We start from the raw sequence: 26,569 nt of genomic DNA on the forward strand, positions 1-26,569 counted from the left end.
AGAAAAAGATGTGATCAGATGGAAGAATCTTACACCCCAAACATTTTTGGAGTCCTAGAAGAGGGAACATAAAAGTTGTGTTTTGGATCATTTTTTTTGTTTTTAAATAGTACCTTGAGTTCCATGGGATTGTGGATAAGGAAAAGATCCATATAATCTAGCTGAAGATCTCGCAGGGATCTTTCAATTGCGGGTCGTACTCTCTCAGGCGCTTGGTCAGTCAGCCAGAGCTAAAGAAAAAAAAAAACGTTGCAGATATATAATAAAAGTAATATAATAGAATTAACATAACTTTTCCAATAATTAGGGTGCTTTGGGAGTTTTTGGATGTTCCCGTCCACCTTTGTGTGTCCCAGCTCCTCCTGCTACATTCCTCATAACACAAAATAAATTAAAACCCAAGAGGGAACAGCTGTTGTGCAAACCTCGGAACTCAATGCAAGGATTATAGGAGTCCTCATAATGGGCACAGCAAGTGTTAAGACCACAGGGCTTAGTACAGGATTAGTGAATGCCCCACATAATGGGCAGAGCCTGTGTGCAGGCCCAGAATTTCAGCACAGGGATCATCGGAACCCCTCATAATGGGCAGAGCTGGTGTACAGAACCAGAATTCAGCAGGAGCAATCTCAAGAGACAGAAGAGACTTTTAGGGAGTTTAAAGGGGTTGTAAAGGTAAAAATGTTTTCCCTTTACCTTAGTGCAGTCCTCCTTCACTTACCTTATCCTTCCATTTTGCTTTTAAATGTCCTTATTTCTTCTGAGAAATCCTCACTTCCTGTTCTTCTGTCTGTAACTACACTCCGTAATGTGAGGCTTTCTCCCTGGTGTGGAGAAAGCCTCTTGAGGGGGGAGGGGGCGAGCAGGAGTGTCAGGACACTCTCTACTTTGCAGATAGAGAAAGGAACTGTGTGTTAGTGGGCGTCCTCACACTCCTGCTCGCCCCCTCAAAAGGCTTTTTCCACACCAGGGAGAAAGCCTTGCATCACTGTGTGTAGTTACAGACAGAAGAACAGGAAGTGAGGATTTCTCAGAAGAAATAAGGACATTTAAAAGCAAATTCGAAGGATGAGGTAAGTGAAGGAGGACTGAACCAAGGTAAACAAAGCTATTTAGGGGGGAAAAAACATTCTTTTACAACCCCTTTAACTCTCCGGCATCCACCACAACACGAAACATAGGTATTGGGTGGATCAGCTCTTTTGGTTATACTTCTTCTAGGGATTACATGAATGCAGTTCTTTCTGCATTCCAGAGGCCTGCTAAATCCCGCTGTCGGCCATGGTCACAGAGCTGGTCCAGGCTCTGAAAAGATCCTGACCATATGGTTGGGATCCCCTAGAAACCTGGACCGGCAGTTGGCTTAGCTTTTCAGAGAGCCTTCGAGAGCCTGAGCCAGCTGCTCCCTTCACAGCTCAGCGATCAGCAGTCTTGGACCGCTCAGTTCACAGTCTTTGAGCAAGCGGGGAAGAGATGCAGCATTCTGATGAATTCATCCACCTAGGTCAGTGTACTTTTTTTTGTAAACCCATACTTCTCTTGTGATACACACTTGTATCTACACAAGCCTTTTGGTCCTTGTGGAGTACCCTCTTCTCAGCTCTGCAGGATCGTCGATTCAATTTGGCTTCACCTGCTTGCTGCTATTGGGTTAGAGGCTTAGCCCCACAGGGAATGAGTTTGTGATCTACCCCCTTGCATTACCACCTTTGGGTGGTAGACGCTAAAGAGCCTCTGTAACGGCTGTAAAAAAGTAAAGACCCAGATGATGGGAATCAAGAAGTAAGCCGCCGATAACTCTTGGAAGCAACTTCTGGCAAAGCTCCTCAACATGGGGAAAAGCAAGACCAAGAAGAACCCTACACCCACCACTTCCACCAAGACATCGGATCAAGTCCCCTTCTCAAACCGTCCATAGATGGGCTTCCCCGCATTAGAGCCCTGGATGAAGCAGACAATCATGCTGAAGTTGAAAGGGGTGGAAGGCCGAGATCCCGACATGACCCTAGAAGTCTTTGGGAAGAGTATACCGGACCAGGGCTTCAGCAAGGCGGAGATGCTGTCTGTGAAGACCTTACAAGACAGATACAAGGTATATTTTATGTTACCTTTGTATTGTTAGAGGTCTGCAGGAGATACTGGGAGTTGGTTAAAAACTGCACCATTGTTAACCACTTCAATACCAGACACTTTTCCCCCTTACTGCCTATGGCAATTTTCAGCTTTCAGCGCTGTCACTTTTTAAACAATGACAATTGCGCGGCCATGCAACACTGTACCCAAACAAAATGTTTATAATTTTGTTCCCACAAATAGAGCTTTCTTTTGGTGGCATTTGATCACCTCTTGGGTTTTCATTTTTTTCTAAACAAATAAAAGACCAAAAATTTAAAATAAATAAATACTGTACATTTTTCTTTATTTCTGTTATAAAATTTAGTAAATAAGTGAGTTTTCTCCTTCACTGATGGGCACTGATAAGGCGGTACAGAGGAAGTGGCACTGATAATGGGCACTGATATGTGGCACTAAAGGGCATCACTGTACAGGAGGCACTGGCAGGCATTACTGATGGGCACTGATTGGCATTGCTGGGTATCTCTGGTGGCCATGGGTGGCATACTTGGTGGTCATCAGTGGTGGGCATCCCTGGTGGTCCTGGGTGGGCATCCTCAGGGAGGGGGCTGCGCTATATATCAATCAGCGCAGACCCCCCAGTCAGGAAAGCATCTGATCGGCTCTCCTCTACTCGCGTCTGACGCAAGTGAGGAAAAGCCGATACACGGCTCTTCCTCTTTTTTTTTTAATTCATATATTCTTTATTTGTTTTCTTCAATACAAAAAAATCTATTTAAGTTACATACATCTTTATATATAAAACACATCATATACCCCTTGAAGTGCACATTGTACCCATACCCCAACTCCCCCTCCCCTTCCCCCTATCATCTTATTTGTACCTCACGTACACACTCTCTCTACTACAATTTAAACTTTTCCCTCATCTCACTCTAGGTGAATTTATCCACATTATCTATAAAGTGCCTCTCTCTTTCTCTATTTCCTCTCTCTCGAAGGCTACTCTCTTGCTGCCAGTCTCAGTTCTTCTCCCCTTTCTAAGGTGGACACCCAATTCTACTCAACCAGGGCTCCCACAACGTTTTAAATTTGTTAAAATGGCCCTGTCTAGTTAGAGCTACTTTTTTCTTCCATACTGTAGTGTTTATCACATTGACCCATTCCGCTGATGTAGGCTCTTTCTCTGATTGCCAATTTTGTGCTATTAGTTTTCTGGCCTGGAACAGGCACCTTATAACTACTACTGTAATGCCCCTTTGCTCATGCCCCTCCTCTATACACCCCAATAAGCATACTCTGGCCTTCAGCTCCAGAGCAATCCCAAAGGTTGTATTTATAATCTCTAAAACCTTAACCCAGTATCTATGCAATTTCGGGCATTTCCACATCATGTGTATAAGGTCTCCTGTATTTTGACACCTAGGGCATTTGTCATCTAATTTCCCTCCAAATTTATATAGCCTCTTTGGGGTGTAATAAACTCTATGTAGTAAAAATAGATGAGATACTCTCTGTGACGGGGCGAGTGACACCGATGTCCCTAGCTCCAGTATCCGTTCCCATTGCTCAGTTGTTATGTGGCCTATATCCTCCTCCCACCTTTGTTTATTTTTTCCCAATCTCTCTCCCCCCCCATAGACCCATCACTAATCTGTGCATATAAGCTATGTTACCTGATTATCTATTTGTTAATGAAATTGTTAAATGGATCATATTGTACTTTGTTGATGTGTATTAATGACGTATAATTTTATGTCACACACAGACCACCATATCTATAAAGAAAAGAATGAATTGCAAGCCCTGACGAAGCACAACAGTGTGAAACTAGTTGGCAGTCTGCATTTATAATTCTCTTTTTTTCATCGTTTGTAATGTATTGTGGTCATATTATGTAAACTCTTTTTACATGGACATTTTTTATATTAAAATTAAATCCTTTTTTGATATTTTTCTAAAAACCTTGTGTTTTGTGCGCTTACCTTAAATACAACGAACAACACCTCACTTCAAAAATCCCTATATATGGAGGAGATCTCCTCTCTTCCGTATAATTTTGTTCTTTCTTTTCTGTGCATATAAGATACACGGCTCTTCCTGTTTATACTGTGATCAGCTGTGATTGGACACGATCATGTGGTAAAAAGTCTCCGGCAGATCTCTTTACCGAGATCGGTGTTGCGGTGTGTCAGACAGGATAACGGAACCACCGCCCGGCCATCATTTTTCTATAGGCCGGGCGGGAAGTGGTTAAAGACCCAGTCTGGATCCTCAATGCCAATGGATTTTGGACAGGTAGGTGGGCTGTCATTTGTAGGGTGAGGAGAGACCCTTTCTCGGGAGACCTCCAGCACCTGCAGCCCTGCTTCTCTCTGGGAGCATACGTGGGAATACTAAACTGCAATGTGGACAGCAAGGTCACGTAGGTAAGGACGGCAGTGAATCTGCTTGCAGGTTCTGCTGGGTTGCAAGCCACAAGACCAAGGACTGCCCGAGGTCAAAAGCCTACAACCTCTGCGGATTGGTAGAGCACCTCTACAGGGACTGCTCCAAAAGAACATGGTCCTATACTGGAGCCCTGATTCAAAAAAGTTTCCAATGGAATCCCGGAAGGCCACTGGTGGGAAAAAGGCCCCTCCCCTTCCCACTCTGCAGGTCCCCACTTCCATCCCTGCCTCTCTAGCAGGAAGCAAAAGACGGAGATCAGCCTGGGGGCAGAGGACACCACCACCACCAAGCAGCAGTTAGTGATCCAGGGACCTTCAGTCTGTGGGGGGGGGGGGGTAATGGCCAGGCAATAGAAGCAGTGGAAGAATCACCCCCTTCCCAGTTGAGGTAGGTTTGGCCCCTGCTGACTAGCCCTTCATCTCCTTTACATGATGACCGAGATCTCTATCTTTTCTGTTAATGTGAGGAACATCAAGGACGCATCCAGGAGGCAGGCTGTGCAGCTTGACTTTCACAAACTCCCATTAGTTGCTCACCTTCCCGAAAAATCTTTTCTCCTCCTGCTAGGTGATGTAGGCCTCCCTGAGTTCCTCCAGCAGTTCCTCATTTTCCAGCAGGGTGCAGTTAAACTTCCAGGAGCCTCGGCCAGGAGCGAACCCTTTGTCTAGGTTACCCTTAAAGTGAATGGACCTGTGGTCAAAAAAAAAAGCAAAAAAGCAAGGGACCATGGAGTGTCTGTGATGTTCGACTGTCCTGGAAGCGAAAACAAAGTTAATCCTGGAATGCAAAGATACATCTGGTTAGCACCAAGATAAGTCCAGGGCACTGAGTTGGAACCGCAGGGTCTAGAAAAGCTCAAGCCATACACTCTTCTCAGGGGAGGCACACATGTTGCTACTAATCAGCTCTCCTGCCCATGAACAATCTATGACCTAATGTTGGCCACAGACAAGCTCCTGGACAGAGGCAACCGTGAGACATCCACACCTCACAAAAAAATGGCTACCCCTTCAGACTTACAGTCCCCACCCCCAGACCAGTAGGAGAACCATGGGTCCACTGGGAGGACAAATGAGTGTATGCACAGTCCTAAAGCATGTAGACATCACACTGCTGGAAAGAAAGGTCAGCACAGCTTTATTTAGGCAAGGGGATGCCAGCAAGTGTGTGCTAGGAGGAGGGAACTCAGACTGAAGCGTCAGTTGCAGTCCATGCAGGATCTTCAACAATGTGGCCGGGACATAAGGCAGGACCTGGAGGACACAAATATGTGCCTGAAAGGAAACTGGGGAGGAATCCAGGCACAATCGCCCTCCATTCCAAGGTGGAGAATCTGGGAAAGGGTCAGAAGTGTAATTCTCTCACTCAGGGCATACACCCTTGTCAGAGTAAGCACTATGAGATTTGAACACTCTGGAAGGGGAAGGAGGCTATGATGCGAATGGTTAGCGAATACTAGACCAACCTCTATTCCCCAAAAGAAACAGACACTGCAGCAGCCAACAGGTTCTTGTCATGTATTACTAATATGTAGCGCTACCCCCGGAGGAGCCGCTGGTTAAATTTGGGATCAGCGTATTTAAGTTACCTCTGGGATGTGTCTAGGAATGATGACGGCAATGAGAGCAGTAATAGAATGTCCAGGCTGTTGGTTGACGTTTTCAATGCTTTATTTTCCCGGTCAACACGACCAACATGTCAACTTGAAGTAGACAGGACAGGTTGGTGAAAGAAGAATTAACTTTGCAGAATCAGGCTATGGATAAGTAAAAGCAGTCCTGCTTTTACAGCAACTCTTTCCTCGTCGCCACTTCAGCCGAAGTGGGTAAAGTGCCCCAGGACAGGTCCCCCTCACGAACCTGGCAGCCAGAGCCCCACTTAGAACTTCTGGGAAGGAACAAGTCTCTGCCACAGACTTGGCTCTAATTAAATTTTGGGTTTAAAGATGAGACCTCTGCCACAGGCCTAGTACTTGAAAGTTTGAGCGGTAGAGCAAATCCTCCCAGTGTATCTTTTTTTGGGGTCACTGACTGACAGTCTGAATACAACCTGTCAGTGTCCGGTCACCCAGATCCCCGATGGTTCGTTCAAGCCCTATTGGATCACCTGCCTCCGGGTTCTCCTCAGACCCATCCCCCACCGAACAGCACCCAGCTTGGGATCTTCTTAATAAAGATGGGGAATCCAGTAAGTCACTGGGCCCCCCTTTGTAGCACCAGTTTCTCCGGGCCTTTGGAGCCCAGAGTCAGGAACTCCACGTAGCACGTGCACCCCAGCCTGGTAGGCCATAACGCCGGGGCTTGTGATGTGCGCACACCCTAAAGGTGGGTGCCGCACCTGGAACTAGGAACCCGCGAAGAACCCAAAACAACGGCCTCCGCCACAGAAATACCCCTCCCCAGCATGCACAGCGAGGTCCAACTCCTCTCATTGGCTGCTGGGAAGAAGTGGCTCCGCCCGGACCCCTCTGGCGCCATCTGCCGTCCAGAGATGAAACTGCCTCCCTGGACGCATAGACTGACCCACAGGACAATCCAGGATTGGCGACAGCCAAATTTAGATAAATCAACACAGGTGAGAGCAAATAAGTCTCTCATCCTACTAAATTTAACCATAGCACCTGTACTGATAAGCACACAGGCGCTACACACACTTAAATCACAATATAATATAAAGGCAGCGCTGCAAAAGTGTATACACCAATAAATAAGTGCAATACAAAATTAATAAAAATATAAGTGAAAATATGAATATATGAATATATGAGAGTCCAAAGATCTGAGAGAAGTCCAAGAAAACACAAGAAAAAATCCCAGCTGATTAAAAACCAATTCCATTCATGTTTTGCGGTAATCTGCCACCAACACCACCACTCGTGAAAATTGCGGGGAGAATATGAAACCACCCCTGTTGAAATTGCTCTTACCAGACAGAGCTGAACAACAACAGGGGTGGTTTCATAGGGCGCGGTAGCAGCTACAGTCGTCATTTGGCATTAGTCTACTAGTTGGAGGGAGTTGTATTGCAGTCCCACCCTCTGACTGTACAACTCACCATAGTCTCACTGCTCCTATAAGCGCTTAGATTTAGCAAGGGCCACTGATTTTTTTGAACCACTATTACTAACACTATTGATCCTGCAGGTTCGTCAGCCAACATATCTCCCTTGACGTTGGAGGAGCTGCACTCTGCCATCAGATCCTTTAGGCAGGGCATAACCATGAACTGCATCAATCTCTCAGTGGAGCTCTATGTAGCACTGTGAGATCCCAGGCATGCTCAAGCTGTATGAGGAGATGGCAGTGGAGGTCAGAATGTTTCCTTCGCTCAGGGAGGGTATAATCAAGATCTTGTATAAACGGAAGGGGAGAGACGGGAGTTAAAAAATTGGCGTCCCATCTCTCTCTTGAACATGGACTACTCACCAAGGTACTGGTCAACAGACTGAAGGCTGTCATCGAACAGATCATCTACCCGGATCAGACTTGTAGCATTGCAGATCGCAGAGTTGTGGAAAGGCATGCGCTTATGCAGAAAACTGCCCAATACATCAAGGAGCGTCGTGTGCATGCTGCCCTGCTCAGTCTTGAAAAAGGCCTTTGACAGTGTCTCCCATTGGTTTACCATGACAATTGTAGTACATTGTTGGTGAATGGCTGGAAAACTGGTACCTTGCCATTTCTCCCTGGGGTCAGACAAGGCTGCACACTTTTACCTCTGCTTTTTGTATCCAGAGATCAGGGGGGATTACTGCACCGGGACCAGACAGAAGGAAAGTTAAGTGCTCACTCTACATGAATGGTGTGACAGTGTTCTGTGCTGATCGGCGCTCAATCAACTTACTCGTCCAGATCTGCAAGGACTTTGAACAAGCTTAAAGCGAAGTTCCAGCCTTTTTTGATGTTTATTAAAAGTCAGCATCTACAAAAAGCATAGCTGCTGGCTTTTAATAAACATACACTTACCTGCTCCACTGTCCAGCGACGCATGGAGCTCCGCTCCTCTCCCCACTCTCCGCCGGCGCCTCCATCCTAACTGTGGGTACCCGGCCGTGACAGCTTTTGGCTTCACGGCCGGGCTCTCACTGCGCATGCGCGAGCGGTGCTGCTCTACCTGGTTGGACATCGCCTACAGGGAGGGGCCGCCAAAAGGCGATATGACGTATCCCCTTAGCGGTCCCTGGGAGGAAGGAGGAAATGGGACAGAAAGTCCCACTCCTCCTGAAGCCCCCAACCCCACCCCCCCAAAAAAAAATGACATGCCAAATGTGGCATGTAAGGGGGTGAGGAGTGGATTAAGCGGAAGTTCCACTTTTTTCCGCTTTAAAGTGGTTGTAAAGCCACTATGTTATGTTATTTATATCTAAAGAGAGTGCACAAAGGGCATCAACAAAGGGGAAAACACAGTGCACTTCCCGACGCCAGAGAAAATATTTACTTGATAAAGAGATACTTAATGGGTAGAGGAAATAAATAAAATAAATGTGATAAAATATATATAACAATATCAGAAATTTGTAAAAACTATGCTGAAAAAATGGGATGATATATATATTAGCAGCTGTTTAAAAATAGATGAAATTCATCTATTCAAAAATGTAAAAAGGTATCAAAATATATATAGCCTAAAACAAATAGTTATAAAATGATAAAACAGCGCTTATGATGAATAAATCGTCCTGATCAGACTTCCAACCTCATTCCAGAAGCAGCAAGTTTTTTTTTTAAAAAACTCCAAATCACGGATCATAGAAAAAACAGAGGCACCAAAATAGTGTAATACTGCTTTAATTATTTAAAAACCTGTGTAAAAACACCCCGCTTCCTATCTACGTACATTAAAACAATTGTAAATGAGCATAAAAGAGTTTAGTCACTGCTCTCCTCCGCACACAGGGGGTCGCGCTTGTGCTGAATGCACGCTGTTGGAGGCGCCTGTCCTGGTAGCGATGGTACAGCGGTGGAACACACTTCTAATAGTTTGTGGATACGCCGTCGTAGCCACCCCCTTACAGCGGGGTGTTTTTACACAGGTTTTTTAAATAATTAAAGCAGGTTTACACTATTTTGGTGCCTCTGTTCTTTCTATGATCCGTGATTTGGAGTTTTTTTAAAAAAACCTTGCTGCTTCTGGAATGAGGTTGGAAGTCTGATCAGGACGATTTATTCTCAAGGCTTGATTTTGTTTGCCTTCTGGTGAGTTTGAACCCCAGAGGGGAGTGTGTCTCACGTTTTGGTGGAGATTGGAAGTTGGTGGAGGGTGTACTACCATTCCTTGAAGCATTTCTTACATCACTTTGAACTTTGCCTGATTTACTTAGCTATGGACTTTTTCAACATCTTGTATCTACATTGGACTATCCATCTTAAGCGCTGTTTTATCATTTGTTTTAGGCTATGTATATTTTGATACCTTTTTACATATATGTTATTTATATGATAGGGATTACTGGTGCGCAAACCACAACGGGTATACAAATCATATGCTCACACTAGTAGCAGCCACAACAAAAAGGTGTTCACGCACTAAATAAAGTTAATAAAAGAGGGGGTGAAGTGGCGCTTACTGGAATTAATCTAATATAAATAATTAATATATAACCAATGTTCATGTGTGAATAAACAATTCTAATAGTGCATGGAATCAAATGCAAATATCGTGCAAATAAACAATACCCTTAGAGCCGGTTCACACTTCCGCGGCACGACGACTTCAGAGGCGACCTGCAAAACGACTTCTGTATAGAAGTCAATGCAGGTCGCCCCGAGCCCCCGAAGTCGTGCAAGAACCTTTTTCGTCGCTCCTATTAGAATGGTTCCATTGCATTGAATGGGACACGACTCGTCAGGCGACGAGTCGCCCCAGGGTGAACCGTCTTAGTGTATGTAAACAAATGCAAATAAAGTGCAAATGAACAATACTCCTTCAGTTCCTTCCGTGCAAATAAGCAAATGCAAATGATGGTGCTAAAAACAAGCAAAAAAAAATGAGCAGCAATACTGTGCAAAATAAAAATAAAATTAGATATATATGTGCAAAAAAACGTTCAGTGTAAAACTGTCTTATGTGCAAACAGGCAATTTCCAAAAAACTTGCCAAAAAAGATCTATGTGCTGGTAAATTTAAGAAACAGTCCAAACGATGTGAATAAAGAATCCAAGTGCAAAATACAAAAATCCACTTTAACCACTTGCCGCCCGTCAATGACATATTGACGTCGGCAAAGTGGTTGTAGAATCCTGAGTGGACGTCATACGACGTCCTCAGGATTTTGAGCCGATGCGCGCCCCCGGGGGCGCGCATCGCGGCGATCGTTGTTGCAGGGTGTCAGTCTGACACCCCGCAACACCGATCAAGGTAAAGAGTATTTCATGGAGATGCTTTACCACGTGATCAGCCGTGTCCAATCACGGCTGATCACGATGTAAACAGGAAAAGCCGGTAATCGGCTTTCCCTCACTCGCGTCTGTCAGACGCGAGTAGAGGAGAGCCGATCGGCTGCTCCTGTGACAGGGGGGTTTGTGCTGATTGATTATCAGCACAGCCCCCCCGAGGATGCCCACTGGACCACCAGGGATGCCCACTAGACCACCAGGGATGCAAAATAAAAATAAAAAAGGTATGCCACCCTAGACCACCAGGGATGAGAAGGACACAAAAAATGGATGCCAATCAGTGCTGCAATGGATTCCAATCAGTGCCCACAATGGACATCACTGATTGGCAGGCATTGTTTGGCACTGATTGGCATCCATTAGTACAACACATACGATAGTGCCCATCTATGCCCATCCGTGCCACCTATCAGTGCCCATCCATGCCGCTTATCAGTGCCCATCCATGCCGCCTATCAGTGCCCATCCATGCTGCCTATCAGTGCCCATCCGTGAAGCCTATCCGTGCCCATCCGTGCCGTCTATCTGTGCTCATCTGTGCCACCTATCCGTGCCCATCCGTGCCGCCTATCCAATTCGACGCATGCGTGGGATTTCGGTCCGCTGATTAGACGTACTAACCAGCGGACATGTCCGACGAACAGGTTTCCACCGGACAAGTTTCTAAGCATGCTAAGAAACTTTTGTCCGCTGGAAAACGGTCTGATAGGCCGTACACACGACCGAACATGTCCGATGAAACTGGTCCGCGGACCAGTTTCATCGGACATGTTCGGTCGTGTGTACGGGGCCTGATAGAAGTGACAAGACTGCTGATGAAAGGTATTTAGCAGTTTATATTTACTAAAAGGATTGCATTTTCATGTTCTGTGTACAGTGGGAGACCAGATTTAGTGAACACAGAGTCTTGGGTTTAGTAACACTTTAAGGGGCAACAATCAACTGCAGGAACTCCATTCCATTCAGCATCAAGGTATACTTCATCAAAATTCTGGAAGTCTGGTTTGGAGCTGGGGGTTCAGCCCTAAAGTCTTGGAAGGAGAGACTAAGATGAAATAGAAGTTTGGACTATGGAGCCTCAGAACTTACCTCCAAAGAAAAGACAATGGTACTCTGAAGCGAGATTGTTGTGTTGCAGTACCTCACCCAGGCCTGCCTACTCCCCCTTTGGGTCAACGCCTGCAAGGCCATCACCAAGGCAGTGTATTTCTTCATCCAGGACTCCAAAATTGACAGGGTAAAGTGGGCAGTCATGTTCAAGGAGCCCCTCATAGGTGGTAAGGGAGTGCCTGAAATCACTACTAAAGGGTGTATGCAGGGTGTTCTTTGCCTGCAACTGCATTCACAACTTTGCTTGAACGAACAATGGACTCCATGTCCCATTTTTTCCTCCTGCCTCTTTTGAGGTCCATCAGATGGGACAATTTTATACCCTACATCTGGGGCACTCCTTGGTATTACTTTTAAGCTTATCAAGCAGAAGCTACATGGAGTCAAGCCCAACTTTTGGAAGCCAAAGACTATCTACGAGTTAATTAGAGCCAGGGACACTGGAAATGGTTCCAGGCCTACCCCTAGCCAATTGCAAGGTGGTCTGGAGGAATGTTTCTTCAAATAGACTCAAACACAGGCACAAAGATTTGGCATGGAAGGCAATCCAAGGGGGGTTGCCACGAAGGACATTTATGCATGCCAGAAACCTGTGCAGATACAGGCACTGCCCCTTTTTCATCATCAAGGTGTGTCATAGAATAATTAATAACGCACTTACATAATTAATAATCAGAGAAATATTAATATCGCACGTAAATAATTAAAATAAGCTATAAAAACCTTTTTGTCTATATAAAAATTAAAACAAAGAATAGCGCTGCGAAAAAGAGAAAAATATTACATTTATTGATACAGAGAAGAAACTTGTATTACTCCAATATTTCCAACCATAACATAAAGGATATCACTTGTTAAAACAGAGAGGATATTGCTGAATACTGATACAACATACATGATAATATGGCTATAGAGGAGTCAACAATAAGTAATGCTAAGTTGTAGAGAGAGACAGAGAGACAGAGGGCGAGAGAGAGAGAGACACACACAGAGAGAGACAGAGAGAGAGAGAGAGATAGAGAGACAGACAGAGAGACAGACAGATAGAGAGACAGACAGAGAGACAGACAGAGAGACAGACAGAGAGAGAGACAGAGAGAGACAGAGAGAGGGAGATAGAGAGGTTACATCACCACGCCTGGGTCAGCTCATCCATCATGCTTAAGTCTGCTTGGTCAAGGCATCATACACTGCTCTGTGTCAAGCTAGGACTGTCTTTTTATACCCTTCAGATGTAATTTTTCCCGCTCTAAGAATAAAAAAAAACCCTCTAATATGATTGGTTGACTATGTGTCTTTTCAGAATGACAGTTAAGGACCCACACCCAGTATTCCCCTGTAGGTAATGTCCTATTGTGGCCTGTAATCAGACAAGAGATGAATGTGGTTTTCAAACAGGAGATGGCAGGAAATTCTTGTACTTCAATGAGGGGACACTTCTTATCAGATCTCCCTCCCTTTGAGATAACCTCCCGATGCTACTATAGGTTCAAAAGCCTTTTGTTAGGTGAACTCTAACATCGAAAAACAGGACAGTCAACTAATGATATATCCCAGTCACATTATTAAGAAAAAAGCCTTGTAAAAGAATTACATATACATCTTCATACAACTCTTAGGCCTCGTACACACGACAGAGTTTCTCGGCAGAATTCACAAAGAAACTCGGTCAAAACCCGGATTCTGCCGAGAAACTCTGTCGTGTGTACACTTTTGGCTCGATGGAGCCGCCGAGGAGCTCGTCGAGAAAATAGAGAACATGTTCTCTATTTTCTCGTTGTTCTATGGGAGAAGGCGGCCCGCCGAGCTCCTCGGCGGCTTCATCCCAGAACTCGACGAGGAACTCGACGTGCTTGGCACGTCGAGTTCCTCGGCCGTGTGTACGGGGCCTTAGAAATATGGATTTGAAAAATCTCTACTACAGGTGGAAACTGCTCTGCATGTTTTCGGGGAGTGCCCTTTTGCACAGGAACCGTTGAGGGCCATGGAACCAGACCTCAAAGACTTTGTACCACAGACAGCCATCACACACTTGGTGTGCTGAATGGACTATTCTGTGGGACATTTACACAGGAGGACATTGATGGTGCTGGCAGGCGATTTGTTGCTTTAAAGCGGTTGTATAGTCTTTTATTTAACTTTTACCTACAGGTAAGCCTATACTAAGGCTAAAATCTCTTAAACCTTTATGGTTTATGAGATATTCCCCTCGCAATGCGCCGGTGCATGTGCACAGGGGAATCTAAGCTGAAGCCCCGGCAGAGGCCGGACCTTGCTGGAAATAAGTCTCCCGCACGCATGTGCGGGAGTGACGACATCGCGGCTCCAGCCACTCGCAGCGCTGGAGCCGAGATACCCCGAAGACACGTCGAGGCAAAATGTCAGCTGCCTCAGCATGGACCGGGAGGGACACCAACGCCTCGTTCTAAGGTAAGTATTTCATAATGAGTTAGTATGCAGTGCATACTAGCTCATTATGCCTTTTCCCTTAAAGGTGTAAAAAAAAGTCAGCGGGTTTACTACTGCTTTAAGGATGCTGTATGGTGTGCAGGGCTGGACTGGGACAAAAACATGGCCCTGGACTTCATCCAGACCGGCCCACTCTAATTTTGCAAATACGCCTAAAAACAGTATCCTGTGCACTTCCACGAGAGGGACGTCATCACGGCCCAGCTAGCCACACAGCAAGAGCACGCAAACCCAGAAGGAAGACCGGATGAAGGGGTAAGCCCCCCGTCAGCAGTCACCTGCCCCCTAGGACTAGGCCCGAAGCCTGGCTTTGCATTATATATTTTAAAATACACAACTAATGCGCAACATCAAACAGGTTACCACAAACCCACAGATAAATTGAATATATAGCAAAGGATAACTAAAATAACATAAAAAATCAATTTGGTGCAAATAATGATTCAAACAATATGCAAAATCCAACATAGCTAAAAATTCACCAAAAGTGTCAATTAATATTGAAATGTGCAAAAAATAAGTGGATAACAATATCTTCAGCAAAAAATCCATATATAAAACATTTTTTGCACTCTTTTTGCACTTTAATACCATGGACATAGATTGGATATAATGGTTTTAATATGCATGGTTTATATATGTTTTTTTGCTGAAAATATTTTTATGTATGTAGCGCCTGGTTACTTAAAAGTACCAGTGCTGTTTAAATTTAGAGGGGGATCAGAGTGTAAATTTACTCTGATCCAATTTAATGTGTTTAAAACAGGGTCTCTGTCTCAGCTTGGCTGTGCTGTGGGCTCATTCTGTTCTTCCTGGGGTGCTGTTTTACCCCAGAACACCAGGTGGCAGCAGTGGAGTCGAGACTTGGGTGCCTTTCCCCAGCAGCCAATCAGGAGGGGGTTTCCTCTCTGGGTATGGTGGGGGAGGGTATTTATGAGGCAGACACCATTGAGTCTGGGTCTTCTTCCAGTGTGGCACCCACCTTTAGGGTGACCACATCACGGCGCCCCGGCACTATGGTCTACCTGGCCCGTGTTCCTGGTTCCCGGGACCATGTTGGTCTGGAAGATTTGAGTTGTGGCGGGAGCCCAGTGGTCGACTAGGTTCCCATTCTTGAAGATCCCAATCGGTATAGCTGTTCGGTTGGGAGTCCATCTGAGGAGAGCCAATAAGAGGCTGGCGATCCAAAAGGATCTCGACAAACCACCGGGGGTCAAGGTACCTGGACACTGAAGGATTGATCACCTGTCAGTCGGTACCTGAGCGACTAGTTGAAGGAGATCCAGGCGTAATTCTTTCAAGGAGGATCATCTCCGCAATTACAATCAGTGAGGGCTTGTGGCAGAGGTTTCTCCGTGAAGTCCATTCTAGAGGGTCTGTGGTAGAGACTTTACCTCAAGCTCAAGTTCATTCCAGGAGGGTCTGTGGTTGGGACTTTTCCTCAAAAAAAGGTTTGAGTGATACTCCGGCTGCCAGGTCAGTGAGAGAGGCCTGTCCGGGTACACTAAGCCCACTCAGGCAGGAATGGCACAGAAAGTGTTACATGTGGGAGCAGGACTGTTTACCAATATTACGCCTGAATCTGCTGTTCTCCTTCTTCCTTCAACTCTATCCTTTCACCACAAGTTTATTGTTTTTACCCGGCAGGGTAATAAAGAGCACAGAAAAGACACTTGTCGCGGACATTCCATTACTATTGCTATATGCACCATACACCCCTAGGAATTCGGAGAGCCACAAGGTGAATGTGCCACCCAAAACAAACCAGCAGCTCCTCCAGGGGTAGTTCTACATGTACATTTCAATATTAATTGACACTTTTGATGAACTTTTAGCTATGTTGGATTTTGCATATTGTTTGAATAATTTTTTGCACCAAAATGTTTTTTTTATATTTATTTTAGTTAGCGCCACATCCTTTGCCATCTACAGTATGCAATGGCTGTTCCGGGCCGGCCGGTTACCTGGACGGGTTCCTGCAGCACCGTCATCCTCTGGCCTCCCTTGTCTGCTCTGAGGACCCCTCTGCCTGTCGGCACGTCACACGGGCGGCTCCGACTCATTTAAACTTACAGCGACCATTAACGTGGGGCGCGGGGACCGCTGGAGATAGCCGAGTAATGCTGGAGTGGGCAAGGTTGAAGAGCTGTCAGAAAGAAGGGGGCGGGGGAAGTCAAGGGGTGACGAAAAATTACGAGTGTGGGCCAGGAGGTGGCCGAAGATGTGTGCAGTTCTGAGCGGGGTGGAAAAGAAAAAGTGTGGGCCAGAGGTGGCCGAAGATGTGTGCATTGTTTTGAAAGAGCCGAGCGGGGGCAGAAGGGGCTGAAGTGCACCGGCTCTTTCTGAAGCTCGATACCTAGCCATGGGCAGCACAGCGGTGCTCAAATTAATGGCTGCGCGAGTAGCGCAGCCATTAATTTGACAGACTGTCACTAAAACTGGCCCACTGAGCCATCGGTCCACCGGGAAACTCCCGGTAGTCCCAATGACCAGTCCATCCCTGATGGTGTGCCAGAAAGTGCCTCATCCACCAGCGGGAGAGGATGTCCATTGTCACAGACTGGTCCACAGTCTGCTCAGAGATTATAACCTTGTGGACTTTGAAGGAAGAGGATGCCTGAAGATTTCCCCTTCTCACACTTTCCCTTGTGTGTCTTTGTCCTTTCAATATAGCTTTGGGTTTGTAAATTATTTTCCCCTCTGTTATCCCCAATCACACCCATTGCTTATTAAATTGTTTTTGAAACAGGGTAGACTGGGGATTTATGATGGACACGCTCCAATATCTGGGAATGGGACCTAAGATTAGACACTGGATACAAAGTCTGTACAGTGGACCAGCGGCAATGGTCAAGGTTAATGGTAAAATGTCAGTGCCCTTTGAAATGCATAATGGGACTAGACAAGGGTGCCCGCTCTCGCCACTATATGTACTAACGCTGGAACTTTTTCTGGCATCTCTGCGAAATAACCAAAATATAGAAGGGGCGAAAATAGGCAAAGAAGAACACAAGGTAGCGGCTTACGCCGATGATATTTTAATGTATATAACTAACCCAAGCGTGTCCTTGCCAAACATAGCTAAGGAAATAAAAAAGTATGGAGAACTTCAAAATAAATCCTATAAAAACAGAAATTTTAAATATAGGGGTGGAGAAGAAAGAAGAACTTGTGTTGAAAAAACAGTATCCATTTACGTGGGTAAGAGGAGAGTTGACCTATCTTGAGGTTAAACTGACATCTACGGTAGAGGGCCTGTACCGGGCTAACTATATCCCCCTCCTAAATGAGATAAAAACAGACTTAACCCAAAAATAACATACAAATTCCAGATGTTACCCATAGACATTCCCCGGAGTTTTTTTAATACTATTAACCACTTAAGCCCCGGACCTTTAAGCAGCTAAATGCCCAGGCCAGGTTTTGCGATTCGGCACTGCGTCGCTTTAACAGACAATTGCGCGGTTGTGCGACGTGGCTCCCAAACAAAATTGGCGTCCTTTTTTCCCCACAAATAGAGCTTTCTTTTGGTGGTATTTGATCACCTCTGCGGTTTTTATTTTTTGCGCTATAAACAAAAATAGAGCGGCAATTTTGAAAAAAATGCAATATTTTTTACTTTTTGCTATAATAAATATCCCCCAAAAACATATATAAAAAAAAATTTCCCTCAGTTTAGGCCGATACATATTCTTCTACCTATTTTTGGTAAAAAAAAATCGCAATAAGCGTTTATCGATTGGTTTTGCGCAAAATTTATAGCGTTTACAAAATAGGGGATAGTTTTATTGCATTTTTATAAAAAATATGTTTTTTTACTACTATTGGCGGCGATCATTATGGCGGACACTTCGGACAATTTTGACACATTTTTGGGACCATTGTCATTTTCACAGCAAAAAATGCATTTAAATTGCATTGTTTATTGTGAAAATGACAGTTGCAGTTTGGGAGTTAACCACAGGGGGCGCTGTAGGAGTTAGGGTTCACCTAGTGTGTGTTTACAACTGTAGGGGGGTGTGGCTGTAGGACTGACGTCATCGATCGAGTCTCCCTTATAAAAAGGATCACTCGATCGATACGCTGCCACAGTGAAGCAAGGGGAAGCCGTGCTTACATACGGCTCTCCCCGTTCTTCAGCTCCGGGGAGCGATCGCGACGGAGCGGCTATAAACGAATAGCCGCGCCGTCGTCCCGGATCGCTCCCCGAGGGAATCCGCCCGATGGCACGCAGCGGACGGGGTCCCGATCGGACCCCCCACCCGCTAGAAGGCAAGGACGTATATATACGTCCTTCTGCCTGTACGTGCCATTCTGTGGATGTAAATAGTCGTGCGGCGGGCGTTAAGGGGTTAAATCAATGCTGATAAAATACATATGGAAAAATAAAAAGCCGAGAGTAAATTTTGCCACAGTAACAAGAGGGAAAAAAACATGGAGGATTAGCAGCACCGGATATAAATATATATTACAAAGCCACGATTATTGCACGAATGGTAGAATGGGGGAATAAAGACAAAAAGAAAGAAAAAAAATGGATCCGAATAGAAAATATCATAAGTAAAACAGCACTGCACAAAAATGTATGGATACCACGAAAGTATAGAGTGTTGGATGAAGATACACACGGATTAACATTTTTTTTTTCAAAGTTTGGGATTTAATTTATAGACAGAATAAATGGACTTATAATTCACCTTTAATTTCACTCACGGAAACAAATTTTTTTATCCCTGGGAAAGGGACTCGGCTGGGAAATAAAATGGGAACAGCACAAATAAAGGACATCACAGAACAAGGAAAGAAAAAAACACACGGGATATTAGTGAATGGGAATATCTACAACTAAAACATCTGGTAAACTCAGTACCCTCGCCTATAAGAGACGAAAAGTAATTAACAGCTCTAGAAAAACTATGCTCTACACAAACCCCATTAAGGCATGTGATATCAAGAGTATATCAAACATTGACAGAATTAGATGTACAAGGAAACCCCTATTTTATAGGGAAATGGGAAAAAGAAATAAACAAGAAATTTGAGGAGCAACAAGTAGAAAGAATAATAGCATCCGTACATAACACCGCAACTGATATGAATACAATTGAAATGAACTATAAATGCATTTAGAGATGGCAACAGGACACCTAAAGTGATTCATAAATTCAGTAAAGATAAAACCCCATTGTGCTGGAGGGAATGTGGACAGCTAGGAAATATACACATATGGTGGGACTGTCCAAAAATAAAGGAATATTGGCAGGAAATCCTTGAATACATTGAAGTGATAATTGGGAAAAAGGTACCCAATACCATACAAGCTTGCCTGTTTCACAAATCAAAAGAATCAAATATTAGTTATAAGAAAACATTTCCACCATTGATAAATGCTGCAAAAGGTCTGATACCAAAAAACTGGCTAAGTACAAGGAACCAGACATAAAAAAAATGGTTAGAAAGGGTGGAAAACTATAATAAATTGGAATACCTATGTAGTTGTGATGAGGGCCAACTCAATATACACAATAAGAGATGGAGACAGTGGAAAGATTTTAAATTAATGGAGCAATATTTGGGAAAAATAATAGTAGACAGTGGGTAATTAAAGAAGACTAAAAGTAAAACAAGGGACAAACAATTAGGGCATGGGGGTGAGTATGGTTTATATTTTGAATTAAATTAGATATGTAAAATAATTAATACAATTTAGCAAATGATAAATACATAAAATAACATTTGGAATACCACAAATGATGTGAAACCAAAGTAGAGATGGAAATAATGAATAAAATTATGAGCAAGTCTCTTGCTGTGGTTGAGTCTGAAGTGGTTGAAAAAACATAAAAAACATAAACATAAAAAAAAAAGAAAGAAAAAAAAAATGTTTTTGAAATGTTACATGGTTTGTTTTAGTTGTGGTGCCATGTAGCAGTTGTGGGACAGGGGTTTAACTCCAGCACTGTATACCCGATACTGTGCCGCTAGGTATTTCGGTGGTACCTTAGGGGCCACATAATGCTTTCGGGGTAAGCAGCATCATGCATGACTTGATGGTTCAGGGAACTTTGCTCCTAACAACATGTAAGGCCCCTTTCACATGGGGCTGATCAGTAATGATCCGCCCCGTGAACCTCCGCTTGCTCAGCGGGGATCGCTCCGTTGATCCCCGCTGAGCCGGCGGATGACAGGGCGGTCCCCGCACACTGTGCAGGGACCTCCCTGTCTTTTCTCTGCTCTCCCCTATGTGGGGATCGGATGAACACGGACTGTCTGTCCGTGTTCACCCGATTCGATCCGCCAGATGGATGGAAAAGTAGGTTTTTCCTCTGTCACACTTTGGCGGATCGGAGCGGGTCGGATGTCAGTGGGCATGTCACCGCTGACATCCACGGCTCCATAGAGGAGCACGAAGCGCCCGTTCAGGTCTGCAAAAAAACTGTCAGGCGGACCTGAACGGGCCGCCCATATGAATGAGCCCTTAGACTTCATACCGCAGAGTCAATGTAATATTTGTGTGATTGGAACTGTATTTTAATGTAGTGTATTCAGGTGCTGCAGTGCCCCAATAAAGTATCTTGTTTATTTATTCTTTTATTTATAATTATATAAAATAAAAAAATAAAAATGTTTATTGGTTTAAATGTGTGGGCACCCCACTCCTAGCTTGATTTCTGATGTGCAGAGGACTATATAAGAAGGTATAAATATTTAGTTTGGAAAAACCCCATAATAAATGTACAGTCACCTTCCCGGTGTAGAAGATGTCCTCTCTTTTCAGTGTTCCTCCTGCAATCTTTTCTCTGATGGCTCGGCCCACCTCTACCTCATTACCATATATAAATGCACAGTCAATGTGACGATAGCCAACTTCAAGGGCAATTCTTACACTTTCTTCTGCCAAGCTCTTAGGAACCTGAGGAGTAAAAAAATATACAGTATATATAGTTGTCAAAATAAAGTATTTCATGGTTTTGTCAGCCATGTCCAATGTCAGTGAACCACCGTTGTTGTTTTTTAAGTGCCAGTACACCATTGCTACAGTATCCTATCAGGTACAGTACTCCAGTGTCATTATGCCTTTAACTCTGGACCCAGCCTTAAAATTTTGCCAGCTGGTCACTGGCCTGAGACGTAAATTGTCAGATTCATAGTTATCATTCTGTTGTGGAAAATGTTATATATGTGGACATTTTATTCTAGGATGTGTGTTTTATAGATTGTCATCTGTCTCCCTGTGTCGGATGTTTAATCGAGGATCGCTCTAGCAGAGCGCACTTGGGTTTGAATCGAGACCAGCAGTAAAACGGTCAGTATGAAAACCTTCTTATGGTATTGAAATGTGTTCTCTGTGTGTGTGTGGGCATTTATTGGTTTGTAGATATCAAGCGCAATGCGCTGGACTGCTTGCTTTCCAATGACTATACACATTAGAGAAGCGAAGTCCACATAACGAGAGAAACCTATTATATCTCTCTTGCAGACTTCGTTATCCCCTTATGGATACATATCTGTGTGAGAGGACATTGATATCTGCCTTGTTGGTGTACTTGTACCGTATATTGACAACAGCAGTAGCAATGTCCCCGCAGATTGTTTCAAGCCTGTAAGAACAAGTAGAATGATCTTAATTCAGATATTGTTTTACTTTGAACAGTGTCTGAATGGGATCCAAGCTGACTAAGATGGGGTGTGTGCACTTCCTCCCCCTGCCTTTCTTTGAGTGCCCTCCCCTTTTCTGTTTGTCATTTCCTGTCATGTGATTTTGGGAAGTGATTGGCTGTTGGGGCCATCACTTCCTGCTTTGTTATTCTTTTGTTTCATCCGACGCATCGTGGCTATTTTTGTAGGAACGGTAAAAGTAAGGGTTACAGAGGGTTTTTGTTTGAATTGGTTTTGAAGGAATGTCACTGACCATTAACAATGTACAGGAATGTCATTTTTGTTTGCCATTCTTTACAGGTTAAATATGAAGGATAGAGTAATGATTTTTGCTTATAAGTATTTTTCAGGTCCAAGGAGTTTATGAGTCTAAGGAGGTGAAAGTATCATAGGCTATTTCATTGTTTCTTTTTTCCTGCACCACACATTTCTTCCTTCAGTCTGTAATGAGGAAGAAAATGGGGGGATACATTTTAAGGGGGGATGAGAGAGTTATTAGCTCTCATCCATTTGATTTGGCTAAATTGGGCTTCTGCTTTAGCTGGGCTGGGCTGTGCTGTGGGTCCATTCTGTTGTTTCTGGGGTGCTATACCACCCCGGAGCGACAGGTGACGCCGGTGGTGTCCAGGCTAGGGTGCCTATTGCCAGCAGCCAATCAGGAGGGTTTTTCCCTCGCGGGGCATGCTGGGGGAGGGTACTTCTGGAGCAGACGCCAATGGACGGGAGTCGTTCGTTCTTCTGGTGCTAGTTCCGGGTGCGGCACCCACCTTCAGGGTGACCGCACATCACGGCCCCCGGCGAGATAGCCTACCAGGCTGGGGTGCGCGTGCCACGCGATGTTCCAGGCTGGGGTGCGCGTGCCATGCGATGTTCCTGGTTCCGGGACCACATTGGCCCGGAACATTTAAAGCTGTGGCGGGGCCCCAGTGTTCGACTGGGTCCCCAAGTTTTGAGGAGAGGATCCCAAGCGAGATAGCTGTTCGATGGGGAGTCAGCCTGAGGAGAGCCAAGAGAGGCAGGCAATCCAACAGGGCCTAGACAATCCATCAGGGATCAAGGTAACCGGACATTGAGAGGTTGGATGTCAGCAACCTGTCAGTCGGTAACCTGAGGGGAAAACTACCTGAGGAAAATTCAAGTGCAAATTCTACTAAGGAGGATTGTCTCCATGATCTAAGTTCTAGGGAGGGTCTGTGGCAGAGATCCTTTCCCTCGAAGTTCCGAGTGATACTCTGGCTGCCAGGTCGGTGTGAGAGGCCTGTCCAGGTACACTATACCCACTCCGGCTGGAGTGGCGATGAAAATAGAAGTGTCGTTGGAAGCAGGATTGCTTCTGTGTTGTTGGGCCTGAGTCTGCTATTTCTTCTCCTCATGCATCTCTACTGTCTACCTCAAGTTTGTCGTTTACCGTGTTGGGTAAAAATAAACCACAAGAAAAGACACTTGCTGTTTGAACATTCCATCATTGCTGCTCTCCTCGTCTACCCCTAGACGCTCACAGAGGTAACACGCCATCCCAATCTATAACCAGCGGCTCTTTCGGGGGTGAGCGCTACATATATATGCACTGCATTTGCTCCTCGACGCGCAGTAATGTGAACCAAGCCTTAAAATGGGTGCCTCAAGACTTAAAATACTTCTCAATGAGTAACAGTAAGTGGAGAAACACTGTCCTATAGTCTCCACTCAAGTTCAGGTACAGACAATAATGCATTAAAAATAGTATTCTAAAACCATGAAAATGCACACTCACATTCATCGTTGCACAGCCTTGCATCAGGATAACAGCGCTTAATCACACACACACACAAAAAACAATCCACCTAAAACTTTATGAAACAAAAAAAAAAAAAAACAATCCACAGAGCGAATGATGCTGTTCTCACAGATATTGCTCACCACAGTTTGCATCAGTGGGATAACGTCTCTTCCTATCCAGCATGCACAGAATTTCATCATGCTGCTGTCTTCAGGGGGTGTTACGGGAGGGGCATGCATCTCCCGCATCTTAATATGCACAATTCTTAACCCCTACTCTCCCATGATATATAGCAATCTTTCCTTCCACTATTTTCAGCCCCTCTCCCAGCTCATATGCTCACAGCAGATATGGCCAAATCAAAACGGCTACCTCCTGTGATTGCAATTAATTCAGAGTGTGATACAACAGATTAAGTCACTTTCCCCTGCAAGTTAGTCCAACATCCATACAGTCTCTTACCGTGTATGGGTCTTATATCAGGAAAAAAAGAATCAATCCAACCCATAATTTGTTGTGTCTGACAAAAAAAATAATAATAAAATATACACTTATAGGGATTGGTGTATATTCATCTGCTGCATGTTATATATGTCGCATAGGGTTGATACTAAAGGTATTATGTTGAATAGTTCATTGTTTCTTAAGTAAAGGTTTGGCTCCCTCTAGTGACTGCTGAAACTCTATCAGGATCTTTCTTTCATTTAAGTAGCAGACAGTTATGCATTGTGGGATATATAGTATAATGAGGAAGTGACTCATGTTGTTAAATCAGTCTGAGAACTACTGGACCCAAAATGCTAAGTCACAGACCCACAATGCCAAGTCACAGAACAGCCTGCTGGGTAAACAGATAAAAGGATAGGCGTTGCCTGCTTTGGGCCTCTCTGGACGCCATTCAACAGCCAGCAGGAGGTCTGTGTGTGTGACCAGGGCTGAGAGCCTGTGGCCTACAGCGAAGAGCAGATCGCCCGCCCCAGAGGGATCCTTGTGAACAGCCATGCTGATCCAGAAGGAGGATCAGCCTGCGCTTCGGAGCATTTGAAGCCATCTGCCTTCCAACACACCGGGAGGAGCAGCATGGCATGACAGCGCCATCTACACTGACGGAGACACCTGCAGGAGGTTCCGGACGGAGTCTGCAGCCAGCTGGGATCCATAGTGGTGAGAGGGCACCTGCATATCCAAATAGTGACTGCAGTATTGCTGAGTGAGTTTCTTCCATACAGACTGCCACTAAGACCTGAAGTTCCACTGCTGTGGCTCTGCTGCACCTGAGCATCTTACAACCAGACTTTGGGGCCTTGCTTTCCTTTCCCCCACGCTGTAAGGTTAGTACTGTATTACTCACACATAGAAGGAATTACAAGTGGGAATAGTTCTTCAGCTAAGGAATCCATAGCATCCTATTCCACAGTTATTGCTTTTTTCTGTCCTTGTGGATTACAATTAACCACACAACTCAACACTGCAGTATAAAATAAGCTAGCTGAAGACAGAACTGGAACTTGAGAGACATTCATCGCTGTATTCCTTTACAAAGTTCTAGATTGAAGAATTGCTGTGAACTGAAACCTAGAGGGAGCCATTTAGTGGAATATCATTAGGACTTGCATTGTATTATTGTATTCGCTGTTTGTGCATTCTTTTTATGCATTGGTCTGTGTGCTGAGGCCTCAGTGGGAAGGTATTCAATACATGTGTTAAAAGTATTGAGGATCTCTGTGCACCTGTTCACATATACCCCCATTAACTTGTTACTGGGTACAGGTGTATGATATTACTGCATTGAACAAATACCTCCTACCAATCATAACCTGTGTTTATTCATCGGTTACTGATATAATTTCCTTGTGTTATTCTTTAACATAGTAAACATTTACAAGCGGTTCATTGATATTTTGTGTGACTCTCTATTCACTAACACAGCTGGTGATGAACCACTAAGCACTGTTTTTGTCAGGGAACTCTACTTTGGTCTAGTTTATACATAATGAACATGTAAGTGGTCGTTTGCCCCTAGGTATAATTCCATCCTCTCCCCTCTTTGATATGTTCTTTTTTTGTTGGTTTATACGGTCAGGTTACTAATTAAGGGCTCTCTCTTTATACATATATAGTATTGGTTCCACCTAGAGCATTTGAAAAGGATCTCATTCCTTCACTCCTCTATACGCTGCAATACCCATTTTGACCATCCTAACGACCTCTGCCCACATTGTTTTTCCTTACTTTTCCTAATTGGAATGTAAGTAACCCTACAAACATCTTGATTGCCAACCTCACCTTGCTGTTACTGCATTTCAGCTTTATTTCATTTCATCGCATTTTATTGATTTACAAATTTCTTTTCACCTCTTCACTCTCTCTCTCCACTTTTGCTTCACTATTATGCTTTGTCCCAAGCACTTTTTCTTTGGACCCTCCTGGGGCCCACTTGGGGCAACTATATAGGTACATGTGAGAGCTTCATAATGTTTATTTTGTGGTTATTTATTGTCTGTTTATTACAAAACGTATTGTCATTATTATATCATTCTGTAGAATTTACTGTAAGCTCCTGAAGAAGCGTTCTTTCAACGCGCAAAACATGTCGGGCTAAACACCATGTGACACCCCACCTCCTGAGAACTCAACTGGTCTTCAAACT

General features: G+C 44.5%; 1 protein-coding gene across 4 annotated transcripts in view; it reads right to left on the reverse strand.

The window, feature by feature from the left end:
• Positions 1 to 26,569, reverse strand: part of LOC120932845 (aldo-keto reductase family 1 member C3-like) — a 76,643-nt gene that overhangs the window by 33,397 nt on the left and 16,677 nt on the right. For 3 of the 4 annotated variants that reach the window (XR_005748036.1, XM_040345630.1, XM_040345629.1), the window contains exons 2-3: positions 21,247 to 21,414; positions 114 to 230 (exon numbers count right to left, since the gene is read on the reverse strand). Coding sequence is in view for 3 of the 4 variants with exons in the window: in XM_040345630.1 (XP_040201564.1) it covers positions 114 to 230; positions 21,247 to 21,414 (285 nt within the window). In the remaining variant the exon portion in view is untranslated. The remainder of the gene's footprint in view (positions 1 to 113; positions 231 to 21,246; positions 21,415 to 26,569) is intronic. The other variant, XM_040345631.1, reaches the window with a different exon arrangement.

The sequence above is a fragment of the Rana temporaria genome, chromosome 3 (genome assembly GCF_905171775.1).
Source record: "Rana temporaria chromosome 3, aRanTem1.1, whole genome shotgun sequence".
Classification (NCBI taxonomy): Eukaryota; Metazoa; Chordata; class Amphibia; order Anura; family Ranidae; genus Rana; species Rana temporaria.